This window comes from Carcharodon carcharias, chromosome 22 (assembly GCF_017639515.1).
Source record: "Carcharodon carcharias isolate sCarCar2 chromosome 22, sCarCar2.pri, whole genome shotgun sequence".
Classification (NCBI taxonomy): Eukaryota; Metazoa; Chordata; class Chondrichthyes; order Lamniformes; family Lamnidae; genus Carcharodon; species Carcharodon carcharias.
In genome coordinates, this window is record NC_054488.1 from 31,478,743 (window position 1) to 31,496,195 (window position 17,453).

Here is a 17,453-nt window from a genome sequence, read left to right on the forward strand (position 1 = left end):
CTTCATTCGCAAGCTCCTGTGTCACTATAGATAATAAACCCAGCATCAGAGTGTAAATGAAGTGGTGATGACTCCCTAAACCTCTGAAGCTACAAAAGAGGAGTACATTGGAAAAGTGGTGGATGAGGTGGCATTATGGAAGGAGAGTATTACCAACGCCATCACGGTGTCCCAGGTTTTAACCACCCCAGCATTGGCAGCTCTGCCTTAAACTGCTTTGGCGATTGATTCTTGATTTTCCTCCCTAAGTCTCCCCAACTCTCTCTCTCTCCTCTCCATTAAGATTCTCCTTATGACCTATTTTTCTGATCAAGCTTTTGTACACTTGTCCTAATAGCTTATGTGACCTGTGTCAATTTCCTTTTTTAATCATCACTCTTGTGAAGTATCTTGAACATTTACTATGTTAATGATGCTTTATAAAAGGTCATCAGTTAGGTTCTGCCAGAACCACTCAGACGAGCCATATAAATACTGTGGCTACAGGTGTAAGTCAGAGGCTAGGAATCCTGTACCGAATAACTCACCTCCTGACTCCACAAAGCCTGTCCACCATCTTCAAGGCACAAGTCAGGAGTGTGATGGAATACTCCCCACTTACCTGGATGAGTACATCTCCCACAACACTCAAGAAGCTTGACTCCGTCCACCACCAACGCACATTAGTAGCAGTGTGTACCATCTACAAGGTACACTGCAGGAATTCGCCTTCCAAACCCATGACCACTACCATCTAGAATGCCACCACCTGGAGGTTCTCCCCCAAGTCACTCAGCATCCTGACTTGGAAATATATCGCCGTTGCTTCACTGTCGCTAGGTCAAAATCCTAGAACTCCCTCCCTAACAGCACTGTGGATGTACCCACACCACATAGACCACAACGGTTCAAGAAGGCAGCTCACCACCACCTTCACAAGAGAACTAGGGATGGGCAATAAATGCTGGTCTAGCCAGCAAAGCCCACATCCCGTGAATGAATGATAAAAAAAGTTCCAGACCTCATCACTGCCTTGATACAAAGATGCAAGAGCGGAATATCAAAGGAGAGTAAGCTCCCATGGCATCAAGTTGCCATTTGAACTAGTTGCTACCAAGAAGCACTAGCAAAATGGAAATCAATTTCAACAAAAGTCAAGAGGGTGATGGAACACTCTCCACTTGTCTGGGTGAGTCCAGCTGCAACAACACTCAAGGTGGTGAGTCGGGCATTGCATTCCATTGCTTGACACCACCCAGGATAAAGCAATGCACTTGATCCAAAATAAAAACAGAAAATGCTGGAAGAACTCAGCGGGTTTGGCAGCATCTGTGGAAAGAGAAACGGAGTTAACATTTCAAATCCATATGACTCTGTTCAGGCTCTTCCAGTATCTTCTGTTTTTACTTCAGATTTCCAGTATCCACAGTATGTCACTTTTATCTACTTGATCCAAACTCCTCCCTTTAGTCTAAACATTGATCCCCTGCACCAGCAGTGCACCATGACTGCAGTACATACTATCTACAAGATGCACTGCAGCAACCCATTAAGATTTCTTTGGCAGTGCCTCCTTAACTCACAATTTTCGCCACCCAGAGGTCAGTCACCAAAGTGTCAAGGTATCATTGAAAGAGTTCCCCAGTTCAATCTTCTCCTTGGTTATTCATTTTATTCCTTCCTCACTAGGACGTCCATCATCTGCAGCCAAGTGATCTAGTAATTCACTTCCAAACCTCTCATTTAGAATTCTGCAAGACTAGCTGAAAGAACAATCGTCTCCCATTGACATTTTGTCCTTTGTTGTGTGAGACCCTTCTCTTCTGCTCATCCCTCTTCCACAACAACATGCAAAAACTGGGAATGGGGCAATGGGGAGTCAGGGTGTAACCAAAAATTGTTATTGTTGCTCAGCAACATCAATGTGACTGACTATTTGCAACTCAGTTTCAGCTTTTCACTCACTGGATGACGTAATTACCACAAGATCACAACTCAGATGATTTGCCGTTGGCATTGTGTGAAAGTAAGGATTTTAATTATGTGATTTAGTCATTAAGACTCTACTGAAACAAATAAAATAAATTAAAATAACACGGTAAATAGATTAACATAATTAAGGTAATTTATTCATCTATCATGCTCAGATCTTATTTGTACCTGATCTGGAGTTATTTTGCCTTCATCTGCCACCATTTTTCGGAGTGCAGCAACAGTTCCAAGGAGCGGGACTGCCAAGCCTACCCTGAAATACCTTTGATGCTGTAACACTAAGGTTACATTCAAGGCCCTAAAAAGAGAGAAATAATCCATGAGGTAAACTAATTACACATACACACAATAGAGTTTTGTAGCATTGTTCCATTGAAATGATTCATAAGATGAATTTGATGGGTTAGGCTTTCACTCCACCCAGTAATATAAAACACTGTCAATTCAGGAATATTACAGATCACATGCAAGAGGGGGATGAGGCAAGAGTTCTAATTCAGTCCCTTTTAACCTGGATATCTCATGATCTCTCAATACCTGAGATCCTTTGCTTTCCTTTCTTCAGCATTCATGGAATCACAACTCTCTGAAATTGGAGCAAGAGGTTTCTCCTCTTTTTTAGTCACTGATACATCATAGATCTCCTATAGTCATAGGACAGGCTACTTTAGACCTAGCATTATGTAACGAAAAAGGGCAAATTAATAATTTGTTGTAAAATAACCTTTAGGAATGAGTGACCATAATATGGTAGAATTTTACATTTTGTTTGAAAGTGAGGTAGTTCAATCTGAAGCCAGGGTGTTAAATTTGAACAAAATAAATTATGAAGGCAAGACAGGCAAATTGGCTGAAGTGGATTGGGAAAATAAATTAAAAGATATGACAGCACATAGACAATGGATAGTCTTTAAAGAATCATTAGATAGTTTACAGCGACTATACATTCTTTCAAGGCACAAAAACCCAAAAAGAAAAGTCAGTCAACCGTAGCTAACAAAGAAAGTTAAGGACTGTATAAGATTAAAAGAAAAGGCCAAGAAGTTGCCAGAAATTGTTGTAAACCTGAGGATTGGGAGGATTTTAGAATACAGCAAAGGAAGACCAAGAAACTGATAATGAAAGGGAGAATAGCATATGAATGTAAACTAGAAAGAAACATAAAAACAGGCTGTAAAAGCTTCTATAGGTACATAAAAAGGAAATGTTTGGCTAAGACAAATGTGGATCCATTACAGGCAGAGAGGAGAATTTATAATGGGGAATAGAGAAATGGCAGAGAAGATAAATGATTACTTTGCATCTGTCTTCGCTGAGGAAGATACAATCTCCCAGGATTAGAGATCCAAGGGACCAAGGAGAATGAAGAATTGAAGGAAATTAGTATTAGTAAGAAGGTTGTATTGGAGAAATTAATGGGACTGAAGATTGATAAGTCCCTGGGACCTTATATTCTGCATCACAGAATGTTGAAGGAGGTAGCTATGGAGATAGTGGATGCATCATTCAAAATTTTATAGATTCTGGGATAGGTTCCTGCAGATCGGTAGGTGTAGCAAATGTCACTCCACTACTTAAGGGAGGGAAGGAGAAAGGAAACAGGGAACTACAGACCTGTTAGTTTTACATCTGTAGTTGGGAAAAATAATCTAACCTAAAGGATGTAATAAATGGACACTTGGATAATAATGATTTGATTGGGCATAGTTATTATGAATTTATGAGCGAGAAATAATGTTTGACGAACCTGCTGGAGTTTTTTTAAGGATGTTACTAACAGAATTGATAAAGGGGAGTCAGTGGATGTAGTATACTTGGATTTTCTGAAGGCTTTTGATAAAGTCCCCCACAGAAGGTTGATTAGGAAAATTAAAGCACATGGGATAGGAGGTAACATACTGGCAGGGATTCAGGATTGGCTAACAGGCAGAAAACAGAGAATCATAAGTGGGTCCCTCTCGCATTGGCAGGCTGTGGTTATTGGGGTAACGCAAGCATCAGAACTTGGACCCCAGCTGTTCACAACATATATCAATAATTTGGATTTGGGGAACAAATGTAATATGTCCAAGTTTGCGGATGACACAAAGCTAGGCAGGAATGTGCTGTGAGGAAGATGTAAAGCGGCTACAGGAGGATTTGGACAGACTTAGTGACTGGGCAAGAATATGGCAGATGGAATATAATGCAGAAAAATGTGAGCTTATCCACTTTGGTTGGAAGAACAGATGTACAGAGTGTTCCCTAAATTCTATAACATTAGAAAGTGTAGATATACAAAGGGACCTGGGTATCCTCATTAACAAGTCACTGAAAGCTAACATGCAGGTGCAGCAAGCAATTAGGAAGACTAATGGTATGGTAGCATTTATTGCAAGAGCATTTAAGTACAGGAGTAGCGAAATCTTCCTTCAATTGTATAGAACTTTGGTTAGACTGCACCTGGAGTACTGTGTGCAGTTCTGGTCTCCTTACCTTAGGAAGGATATTATTGCCATAGAGAGAATGCAACAAAGGTTCACCAGACTTGTTCCCTGGATGGCGGGATTGTCCTATCAAGAGAGATTGGGGGAACTGTATGCTCTGGAGCTTCGAAGAATGAGAGGTGATCTCATTGAAACCCACAAAATACTTAAAAGGAATCGACAGGGTAGATGCAAATTTTTTTAACTCAGAGGGTTGTGAATCTATGGAATTGGTGTGGAAGCTCAGTCATGAGTGTGTTTAAAAAAGAGATTGACAGATTTCTAAATGCCAAGGACATAAAGGGATATGGGAATAAAGTGGGAAAAAGGCATTGAAATGAATGGCCAGCCATGATCATATTGAATGGCGGAGCAGGCTCGACAGGCTGAATGACCTACTCCTGTTCCTATAAGACTGGCCGGTTTTATGAATACAATGCACAGGGTTGCCTAATCTGGTCAGATGCATTCCTGGAGATTTTATCACATGGGTTCCCACCTCTAACTGCCAACATCACCTCCCCTCCAAGTCAAACAGCCATTCTCCAATATTGCTATATCTGAAACAAAAGAGTTCAAAGAAAACAGGAAAGGAAACTTTCTTCTTTAAACACAGTTTTTTTGTCCAATGTTGCTCACAGCATCGCCCAGAAGATTAATTGCAATCCATAATCTAATGCACAAATTCTAGCAAGGACAGCAGTGCAATGTTAATTTGCATCATGTGTCTGGTAACTGTCAATCTACAATTGTAGAATAGAGAGGCTCCACAGTGCCTAACAGGAAAAGCTTATGCCAAAGTACTTAAAATATTTAAAAGTGTACCACAAACACAAATTACTCATGAAAGGCAAATGAAAAGAATAGTAGATGGCTGATATGTAAATTTAAGTGCAAGGAAATACAGATTAGTAAAAGAGACACTGAAGAGGAAACAAAGTAGATTATCAGAGATCACAGAAGGCCACAAAAAGAGATCACACCTCTTGAAAAGCACTGTATTTTGAGAGTGCCCCATCAAACCACTAAAAACACCTACACACTACAAAGTAGGTCTGAAACTGTGGAAGAGCAAAGGGACCTGAGGGTATAGGTTCATAGAACATCAAAGGCATCACCTCAGGATGATATGACTATGAAAAAAGCCAATGATGAGACAGCATAAATCAATTAAGACCGCAGTCAGGGTGCCATATACAGTATTGAGTTTTACACCATAGGAATGGTATTGAGGCTTTGTAGGGGGTACATCGGAGATTCACTACGAAATCCAAATGTTAAGAGACACCAAAAATTGGATTCTAGATTGGTAGATTATGGGGTGATATGTCAAATTGTTTAAAATTATAAAAAAATAACGAGACATAGTAAATAGAAGCATTTACTACAAACTGTTTCCAGTAGTTGAGGAACAAGAAGCTAAAAATCCAAGAATAAAGTCAAAAGATTTAGAACTGAGGTCAGAAGAAATTTCTTCACACAGAATTGTGAGGATATGGAATTCACTTCCAGAGTTATTGGTTGAGGAAAAAAAACTATAACATTCAAATTAAGGTTCAAATCCGGACAAATGTGAGGTAATGCATTTTGGAAGGTCTAATACAGGTAGGAATTATACAGTAAATGGCAGAACCCTTAAGTGCATCGATGGGCAGAGGGATCTGGGTGTACAGGTCCACAGGTCACTGAAAGTGGCAACACAGGTGGATAAGTTAGTCAGGAAGGCATATAGCATGCTTGCCTTCATCGGCAGGGGTATTGAGTATAAAAGCTGGGAAGTCATGCTGCAGCTGTATAGAACCTTGGTTAGGCCACACTTGGAATATTGTGTGCAATTCTGGTCGCCACATTACCAGAAGGATATGGAGGTGTTGGAGAGGGTGCAGAGGAGGTTTACTAGGATGCTGCCTAGTCTGGAGGTTATTAGCTATGAGGAGAGGTTGGAGAAACTCAGATTGTTCTCACTAGAGTAACGGAGATTGAGGGGCAACTTGATAGAAGTTTACAAAATTATGAGTGGCATGGAGAGAGAAGATAGTCAGAAGCTTTTTCCCAGGGTGGAAGAGTCAATTACTAGAGGACATAGATTTAAGGTAAGAGGAGAAAACTTTAGAGGAGATGTGTGGGGCAAGTTGTTTACTCAGAGGGTAGTGAGGGTCTGGAATTCGCTGCCAGAGGAGGTGATGGAAGCAGGTACGACAGTGGTGTTTAAGACGCAGCTTGACAAATACATGAATAGGATGGGAATAGAGGCATACGGACCCTGGAAATGCAATATTTCAGTTTGACAGGCAATATGATCGGCGCAGGCTTGGAGAGCCGAAGGGCCTGTTCCTGCGCTGTACTTTTCTTTGTTCTTTGTTGTTAGAAAATGAGCAAGGATTGAAGGGATATGGGCAGAATAGATGACCAGAACGATTTGCCTACATTTTTTCTGTTCATTGGATGTGGGCATCATTTATTGCCCAGAGGACATTTTAAGAGTCAACCACATTGCTGTGGGTCTGTAAGGACAGCAGAATTCCTTCCCTAAAGGGCATTAGTGAAGCAGATGAGTTTTTACAACAATTGGTAATGGTTTCATGGTCATCATAAGACTTTTAATTCCAGATTTTTATTGAATTCAAACTTCACCATCTCCCATGGTGGGATTTGAACCTGGGTCTCTGAAATACTAAGGACTAATGACAATACAAGTATGCCACCACCTTCCCCGTGCAAGATAAACACCAATATTGACTGATTAGGCTAAATGGCCTGTGGTTATTTTTTATGTATTTCTATGAGAGTTCCAATCATGCTCATTTATAACCATGGGTATTTTATTTAGGGTTCCTGAAAGCAGCAAGCAAAAGTTACTGCAGTAATAAATTATGTGTTTTAGAGTTGAAGGAGAAGAAAGCAATTGTTTGTTCGTTAGAGAATAAGCAATCAAGCATTCCTTTTTCTGCTGCATGAGTTTTTCCCCAGTAGCCATTTTGAAATAGTCCACTGTGGCTAGTTCCTGACAATATGTTATAACTTTGCCTTGTTCATTATTGATAATGTCTCAAAATATTGAACAAAAACAGTACATTTTGGAGTTTTCAAATAAATTGCTCATGCTTGTTTATTCACGATCTTACAAAGAAAAAACTGTAATTGTGTGATTATATTCTCAATGCTGATGTTAATTCCTAAATCCTCACTATAGACTTCTCTCTAACTTCCATCAGCTATTGTCAACCTTCCTGGTAGGGATGCTGATTATTGAAAGTTTGAGTACTGAATTAGATAGAGGAGGGTAGGAAATCAGGGCAACAGACAAAAACTGAGTGCAGTCCCCACACCTAAATGTTTCCATTATCTGTTGTCTTTTTGAGGCAAACAGGAACAGAAATGACTTAAATCTTTGTCAATTTTAGTTTCAAATTCTGTCCTATGCTTGTATTCTTTAAGTATTCAGTGAGCATTTTAAAATGTTAGCTAATTTAGTTTCATTCTTTTTCATTTAATTTATTGCATTTTCAACATATGAATGAGGTATGGCACCAAGATCAAAAATCCTAGGCCATGATACAATTTTGTCCCTTTATTGCTTGCAAGATGCCAAGGTAGCTCAGTTATAAAGACATCGATCATATTGCATCTCAACCAGGGGCATTTCTTTAGATATCAGTTATAATCCAGGCTGCACAGCAAATCCTACTCATGTATTTACATATATGCAATATAGAAATGTAGAAAATTTGAGGTAGAGAAGGGGGCCATTCATCCCAGTGTGTCTGTGCCAGCCAAGACTGATTCAGTCTAACCCCACTTTTGAGCACTTGATCCATAGCCCTCTAGGTTACACCACTTCAAGTGCATATGTAAGTATTTTTTTCAAATGCAATGAAGGCTTTTGCCTCTCCCACCATTTCAGGCTGTGATTTCCAGACCCCCAGCATCCTCTGGGTAAAAAAATAAACTTCTCAACTCTCCTCTAATACTTCGACCAATTACTTTAAGTATATGCTGGTGAGTTGGAAAAACTATTGTCATAAAATGCCCTGTTTAACCTCAATTGAATCTGGTCCCCTCAGTTTAGAGTTTATTAAATTCACAAACATTTGGTTGTACCATTAAAAAATTATTCATCAGTCCGACATTAGACAATTTAAGCTTACAATACAGAATCAGGGTTGAGCAATGAAGCTATCGATCAGATTCTTCTGTTCCAATTCCAAAACAGCTACTCATGTCCACAAGAGCAATCAAAGACCAAGTACTGGGAGATTTAAATGAATTGACCAACATGGGACCGCACGTGTGAGAGATTGATGGGTTTAAACGATGGATTTAAAAAGACGAAATCAATATGTTCATCCTTAACTTAATTGTAAGCCTCTCATAAATCATGTTGGGCACCTGAAAATCTCTAATATATTTTCCTAATTAAATATTATCAGCCAAATCTACTGCAATGATAAAACATGCTTCTGATTAGCATTAATTTATATCCTTCACGTTAAATTTCCTTAGACTGCACACAGTCAAAATCAAGTTTTTGTACAACTAAATTCTACCAGTAAAAGAAAATATGCATCCAACTGGAAAAGCCAGGAGCCCGTTTACTGGCCTGGACTCTACACGGTGCCAGGAGTGTGCAACTCAACCAAGGCTGACCTGAAGTTGGACATCTGGCCTTGATAACATTTTACGCTTAATGCTTTTCAAATGCACAGGCTGCCAATAGAGAAGCCACAAGCACCGCTGGGTTGCACAGTTGAGGAGCAGGTATGTCCAGCAACCTGCCAAGCTTCACTGGACCAAAGTCAAGACCCACAGAGTGGGAAACAGAGGGACAGAGTTGGGGGTGGTGGAGAGAAGTACTTCAGTTGTGGAACTGGGTAAAGCTCTCTTGCTCCTCCTGGCCCCACAGAAAAATTTTCATCAAAAACTGCTTTACAAGATAAATTACTTCTAGTTGGTGGCCACAGGAATGAATAGAGTTGGGCAGATCTGACATTCACGCCACTCATAGGTGCCCAGTTTAAGTAAGGAGGCCTAAAATGGGCGTGAGCCCTCTCCTTTACATTTACAAGGGACTTAATGCTTCTTTAGGTGGCTGCTGGGGATGTCGAAAAATCAACCAATCCAACTTTGGGTCTGATATTTTTCAGGCATCCTTAGGGCACAGGTACTGCACTCTTCATTAAACAAGGGTTGATCCCCTGGCTTGGTGCTAAAGGTGGAGTGGGGGATATGCCGGGGGCCATGAGGTTACAGATCCTGTTCGAGTACAATTCTGCTGCTGCTGATGGACCCATAGCACCTCATGGATGCACAGTATTGAACTGCTAGATCTGTTCAAAATCTATCCCATTTAGCACCATGGCATACAACACGAAGGAGCGTATCCTCAATGTGAAGGCAGGACTTGGTCTCCACAACAACTGTGTGGTGCTCACTCCTACCGATACTATCATGGACAGATGCATCTGCGGCAGGCAGGTTGGTGAGGATGAAGTCAACTATGTTTTTCCCTCTTGTTGGTTCCCTTACCACCTGCTGCAGACCCAATCTGGCAGCAATGTCATTTAGGTCTTGGCCAGTTCGGTCAGTACTGGTGCTACTGAGCTACTCTTGGTGATGGACATTGAAGTCCCCAACCTAGAATATATTCTGCACCCCTGGCACCCTCAATGCATCCTCCAAGTGATGTTCAACATGGAGGAGCACTGACTCATCAGCTGAGGGAGGGCGGTACGTGGTAATCAGCAGAAGATTTCCTTGCCCATGTCTGATCTGATGCCATGAGACTTCATGGTGTCCGGAGTCGATGTTGAGGACTCCCAGGGCAACTCCTTTCTGACTGTATGCCACTGTGCTGCCACCTCTACTGGTCCTGTCCTCAAGGTGGGACAGGACACACCCAGGGATGGTGATGGTGGTGTCTGGGACATTATCTGAAAGGTATGATTCCGTGAGGATGACTATGTCAGGCTGTTGCTTGACTGGTTTGTGAGACAACTCTCCCAATTTTGGCACTAACCCCCAGGAGGGTTTTGCAGGGTTAACAGGGCTGAGATTGTCATTATCATTTTCAGTGCCTAGGTCGATGCCAGGTGGTCCGACTGGCTTCAATCCTTTTTTGTGATTTTGTAGCGGTTTGATACAACTGAGTGGCTTGCTAGGCCATTTCAAAGGGCATTTAAGAGTTAACCACATTGCTGTAGGTCTGGAGTCACGTGTAGGCCAGACCAGGTAAGGATGACAGATTTCCTGCCTGGAAGGACATTAGTGAACCAGATGGGTTTTTACAACAATCGACAATGGTTTCATGGTCATGGACAATGCATTGTCTTCTGCAGTTTAAAAAATACAGACTTGTTTTATCATCCAGCAAAATGGTATGGAATTTCCTGGAGTTTGTCCAATTAGAGGGCAGGATGAATGGTGAACTCCAGCCTGCAACATGATCTCCAGTGAAACCTCGATTACATGCCATGAAGAAGGGCAGTGCGATGCAGAATAACGGAAGCACGAATTTCATTATATATATGCATGTACGTATGACACAATACTTACTTGTTTGTATCTCAGTTTTTAAAACAGAATCTACAAATAATATTGCAAATAGATTAACTATGCTTTATACTAGAAGCAATTATTTTCTGCAGGACATTATGGTGGACCAACATCTTCCCATTTTGCTAAGGCTTACTTTTCATTCATAAATGTCTTTTCTTATAAATTTATGAGTATTGCAAGGACTGTGACAAATGAAGAAAATGGAGAAATGTCGAAATATTAACTCCTTTCCTGCATATATTTAACTTTATAAAATAACATCTGAAACACCCCTTAGTAGATCAAAGTTATTGCATCCTGCACTTACTTAGTCTGCGGGCTCTGCCTGCCTAAAATAGTTGACCTCAAAACTTACATCAGTACCACAACAAAAAGGTTGCACATGTCCCAGACCATCTTGTTGTCATAATTTCAGGCTCATGGATCTGTTTTTATATTTAAGGAGTGATATATATTAAATAGGTTGTATTTCTAAAGCAAACAGGTGTTGGGCTTGGAAGATCTGTCTGCATGCATGCCATCTCTTTACAAGCTTAACTGCAATTTCATTAATTAATACTTCATTCAGATCAATGGTTCCAAATTGTGCATCTTACAACGTTCTGTGGTACTTTTATCAGTAATGTCAGGCTGGCCACAGCAATGAGCTCTGTAGTACCTTCCCAAATCTAAATCCAGCTGAATTTCATTCAGCATATGCAGCATATTGGAAGATCTAAGCATCTTGTTATGCTGCCCTCTCTGTCGTGGGAGGTGTAAATAATGGGTGTCTGCCGCTTGAGCAGGTGTTACACTCTTGCTCAGTACAGAAAGATGGCAACAAGGCTGGGATGGAATTTACTTCGACATTTCATTTGAGAAAGTAAGAACTAAAAAACATTGTGACACATTTTTGGAACTCCTATAGTTACTTTTGAGGAAGTTTGAGCAATTTGAAAGATGAGTCCTTGTGCACATTCTCTTCAGGTAATCAATGAGTCAGCACCAAAAGTAATTGGGAAAAAATGGCACCGAAGGTATATTTGGAGACAATGGGGGAATTCAACCCTAACAGAGAGGGCTGGTGTAATTAGCTGAAAGTGGAAAAAATTGGAGATGAGAATAAAGTAAATGTTTTCTTCACCACAATGGGGCCAGATGCTTTTGAGGTGATATTTAACCATTGCTGCCCAAGAAACCCCAGCACTCTGGACTATTCTGAAATTAATGATATTGTGGACTCAAACTATGGCACTACCAAGATCGATTTTGCATTGAGAGTTGTATTTCATGAAAGGAATCAGTTGCTAAGTGAGACTATTGTAGAATATGGCTTGGAATTTCAATCACCAAGGTGGGTCATGGGAATCAGGAAAATTCCCAGCTTGGCCGGCCCATCCCAGAAGAACGTGCCTGCAAAATCAGGATCTTTAACGCCAGAGGGGTGGGTACAGGCTGCAGTCGGGTCAGCCGACCTGGGAGAGAGGTCGGAGGCAGACACAGGGCCTGCTACGTGCCAAGGTGGGCTGTTTAAAAGGCCATGTACAGCTGTTATTTTGCAAGGCTAGGCTAGTGTCTTGCGCACAGTTAGAAGCAGTAAGTAAAGAGATTAGAAAGAACATGGGCAATTAAGAAAGGGCAGAGCAATGAATGGACCATGCCCATTGTGGTAGTTCAAAAAGCAGATGGGGTCTAATTGGTTTTGTGGAGATTATAAACTAATGGTAAATAATGTGATCATGAATGACACCTGCCCTCTGCCTACCAAATCAGATTTGTTTTCTAATTTAGCCAATGGAAAGGTGTGCAGTAAGATAGATTTGTCAAATGCATATTTGCATTAGAATTAACTGACAAGAGCAAGGAACTGTCAGTACACTATCTATGGATACAAATCATCCTATGAAAGGTTACCATTTAGGGTGTCAACTGCTCCTGCAGTGTTCCAGGGTGTCATGGATCAAGAAGTAAGTAGTATGAAAGGAATGTGCTGCTTCTTAGATAACAATCTAATTAGCTGTAAGGTAGAGGTAGGGCACAATGTAAATTTGAACAAAGTCCTAGATCGGCTTCAAGAATATGGCAAATCTAAAAAGCACATGTATGGCCTCATCATGGCAAGTCTAACATTAACTGGGTCACCAAGTAGATGGTGAAGGTATCCACCCAATGCAGGAGAACGTTGAAGGGATTTTGAAAGCAAATACACCAGAGAACAAAAGAACTTAGAACATCCATAGGGATTTGTAGAGTATTATTCTAAATTCATCCCCAACTTAGCTAATACATTTACTCCACTATATCAATTGCTCAGATGGAATAGATTAAGACTGGTCTGTAGTGTATGAGAAAGCATTTGAAGGAGTGAAGATACTGACCAATGATGCTGCTTTGACCAACTATGATCCCAAGAAAAAATTGGTCTTAGTGTATAATGCCTCAGCACAGAGGTTAGGGGTCGTGTTTACTCACATAATGGAAGATGGCATGGCAAAGCATATGCTTCTTGTACTTTACTCACCAAGCCCCCTTAGACAGCACTTTCCAAACTCACAACCACTGCCATCTAGAAGGACGAGAGTAGCAGACACATGGGAACACCCCCAACCTGGAAGTTCCCTTCCAAGCCACTCACCATCCTGACTTGGAAATATATCACCATTCCTTCATTGACGCTAGGTCAAAATCCTGGAACTCCCTCCCTAACAGGACTGTGGGTGTACCTACACCACATGGGCTGCAGCAGTTCAAGAAGGCAGCTCCACAACCACCTTCTCAAGGACAATTAGGGATGAGCAATAAATGCTGGCATGAATAAACAAAAACAAAGAGCAAAATTACTCACAAGTTGAGAAAGAGGCATTGGCAATCATATAGGCTGTTACTAGGTTCCACAAATTCATGTACGGCGGGAAGCTCAATTTGTTAACCGACCACCAAGCCCTTACAAACATAACTGAGTCAAATAAGAGAGAACCATTCCTAGTGGCAGCAGGGCTTCAGAGCCAGTGTTCATTTTGATGTGCCATCCATACAATCCATCGCAAGTCAATCAATCATGCAAATGCAGAGATTCTTTCGAGATTTCCCATAAAGACTGAAAGTTACCTGTGAATTACTTTATATACACAAATGACATGCCAGTGTCTGCCACAGAAATTAGAAAAGAAACTCACAAGGATGTGATACTTAGTAAAGTGCACAATTATTTCATGAACGGCTGGCCTAAAGAGTGCATTGATGAGAAATTGCAGGAGTATTTCACACGTAAAAATAAACTGAGATCAAGGCTATCTCCTATGGGGTTTAAGAGTCATTATTATGTCAAGGTTTGGACAGAGATTGTTCAAGGATTTTCATCAACAGCACAAAAATATAGTCCATATGAAAGCAGTAACAAGGGGTTATTTTTAGTATCCAAAGGTAGACTGAGATATTGAAGAGTTGGTGAAAAGTTGTGAAGTGTGGCTCAGGATGAAAAATGATCCAGCCAAGGTTCCTTTCATCCCATGGTCAAAGGCAAGATGACTGTCGGAATGAATACATGTCAATTTCTTTGAAGTGGAAGGGAAAGAGTATCTTATTTTGCTCGATAGCAATAGCAAATGGATAAATGTTGATTCTGTGCCCAATACCACAAGTGCCAAAACTATTAAAGCTTTGAGAAGTTGATTTGCAATTTATGAGTTGGCCGAGGCGTTGGTGTCAGTGTCAGATAATGATCCACAGTTTAGGTCAGAAGAGTCTGAAATATTTCCGAGTAAGAATGCAGTCAAACCCACTCTAATATACCATATCATCCAGCATTGATTGGTGCTGCAGAGGAGGTCTTTGCAGAAGTATTTGCTAGGTGATAAGTTAGGCAGTAATTCGTATGTTTCTCTTTCACACAGGCTAGACAATTCTCTGTTCTTTTACAGAATAATCCCAGGGTCTACAATAGGTAGCTCACGTCACAAATTAGTCTTTTTTATTTTTCGTTCACAGGATGTGGGCATCACTGGCTAGACCAGCATTTATTGCCCATCCCTAGTTGCCCTTGAAAAGGTGATGGTGAGCTTACTACTTGAACTGCTGCAGTCCATGTGGTGTAGTACGTACACCCACAATGCCGTTAGGAAGGGAGTTCCAGGATTTTGACCCAGTGATAGTGAAGGAATGGCGATATATTTCCAAGTTAGGGTAGTGAGTGACTTGGAGGGGAACGTGCAGGTTGTGATGTTCCCAGTTAGTGTTTAAATATGCTTCTAGAACAAGGTTTAGTTTGTTAAGCCTGGCATCAACAGCAAAGTAATGAAGATGAATCATGATACACCAGGCATGAAACTTAGAGATTTCATTGCTGGTCAGAAGGTAATGGTGAAAAACTACTGAGGTGATAAAAAAGTATGTGACTGGAGTTGTAAAGAGACCAGGTACATTCACATATTTAGTAAAGACTGGAGAGAGACATCGTCAGTGTCAGGCAGATCATTTGCTTGAAAAAGGCTATCTGACAAAGGGAGAGAACGAGAAAACTCCGAGAGTCCAAGTTCTTCCTACAGGCCAAAGTGAAAGTCAGAAAGAAAGTGAAAGTCAAAAAGAAACTAAAAGTTTATCAATATCACAGAATCCTCCAGTAGAGCAAAGTGTGTGAGGGTCTTTGGTTAAGCCAAATCAATCAATGTCACAGTCCCAACTAGTATGTGGAATTAGTAGTCAAAGTTCCGATTTGATACAGTCAGAAATGTTGACAGAGCAGAGTCAAGCAAATGGAAATAGGAGAAAGCCGGGCAGAAAAAGGAAGAAGCCAGATAGGCTAATTCAAAGTATGGAGGAAGAAAGAAGAAATAATTGTCTTTTTCATTATTGCTTGTCAAATTTTGATATTTTTGTTAAACAAATATTGTTGTTAAGGTAAAACATTTTCCACACATGCAAATTATTCTAGGAATATTGTTCATGTATGTTTTGGTTGTGATTATAATAAAAGCACATATGCAACCCAACTTGTTCAATTTTCAGATATCGTTGATGTTGGTATAGTCATATTGTATTCTGGGAACTTATGTACATGTACTATTTTACATTTTAATGTTAATGTATAAGCTTTTATTTAAATAGGATGAATGTGTAGTATATTGCAAGATCTGAGCATTTTTTATACTGCCATCTCTGCTGCCCTCTCGATTGGGGAGGTGCAACTAAAGTTAGTTCAAGATAGCTGCCTACAGTCGAGCATTTATTAGTCTTACTCAGTGCAATACACAACAGAATACTTGGGACAGGTCAGGTGAGTACAACTTTCTGAAAGGAAATGTTGCAACCCAGAAAGCTGAGAGTCAAAACAACTCAGGTTTTAAATCTGGAACTGAAGTGCAAATATCATGAAGGCATTCCAAAGCACAGCACAGTTTCAGCTAATTACACTCATTGGTTTATATCTCTTCCCCCTTTTTAAAAATGTAAACAGAATTAGTAATCTTTAATTCCTGCTTTGTTTTACACATCAGAAGATTCTACCCAGGGTCTCCTCTACTTTCTCTTTTGCTTCCTGAGGCAAGTCTTGGTTCAGTGCCATCAAACCTGCAAGCCTTATTTCCTATCAGTGCATCCAGATTTTAAACTGTCTCCTATTCTGCACATTTCCTGAATGCTCCAAACATCTGGTGTGCAAAACCAAGAATGATCCCAAAATCCTACTTTGTGAAGACTGAAGTTCAAAAACCAATTAAAAACCTCGTCCCACCTTGATCCTCGATGACTCGTTAAACATTCTCACCTATTAAATAACCAATCTGTTCCCTAATCTTCTCCTGGTTTGAACACAATGCAGATGTGCTAACTGGCTCCTCTTAACCCTTTAACTACCGGTTGCAAAGAAGCTCACAAACAAGCAGCACTCTCAATCTTTAAGTGATGCTTTGGTTTGCATGTCACGGATCTGATCCTCTCCCCAGGTGTTCAGGTATATTTGAATCAGTCACAAAATGTCCAGACATATGACCTGTGTAACCATTAACAGGGAAAGGCGGGATGATCTCAGAACATTTTAGGTAAGCTCATTTCCTTGAACAGTCTGCTCACCATTTCATCACCATGGTAGGTGACACAGCAATTTTCCACTGAACCAAGCTACCAATTGCAATATTGGTTTGACAAAGTAATTTTATTTTATGGTACAAGCGATAACCAATCTGTCACTGATTACAATCTCACACCTCTTCAATCCTTCCGCCACCCACATACTTAACCTTAGGACTTTACCTTAAGGAAAAATGTTCATTTCAAGGGCACCATTCATTAGAAAAAAACCTTTTCATTTGTTTGCAAACACAAAATGTAAAAACCAACTTGCCTAATCACTAAGTACTGTCATTTTAAAAGAAAAAATATGAAAATACTGTACAAAGCAAAGGTTAGCGTCCTTAGCAAGTGTGTTATGTTAAATCTCTTTTAAAGTTAGTTTTAACAATGTGCTCCTTTCACTTCAATATTCAACTA

General features: G+C 40.4%; 1 protein-coding gene across 3 annotated transcripts in view; it reads right to left on the bottom strand.

Annotated features, from left to right (window-relative positions):
• Positions 1-17,453, bottom strand: part of usp43a (ubiquitin specific peptidase 43a) — a 603,671-nt gene that overhangs the window by 230,187 nt on the left and 356,031 nt on the right. For all 3 annotated transcript variants that reach the window (XM_041217140.1, XM_041217139.1, XM_041217138.1), the window contains one exon: positions 2,140-2,269. In XM_041217140.1, the coding sequence (XP_041073074.1) occupies positions 2,140-2,269 (130 nt within the window). The remainder of the gene's footprint in view (positions 1-2,139; positions 2,270-17,453) is intronic.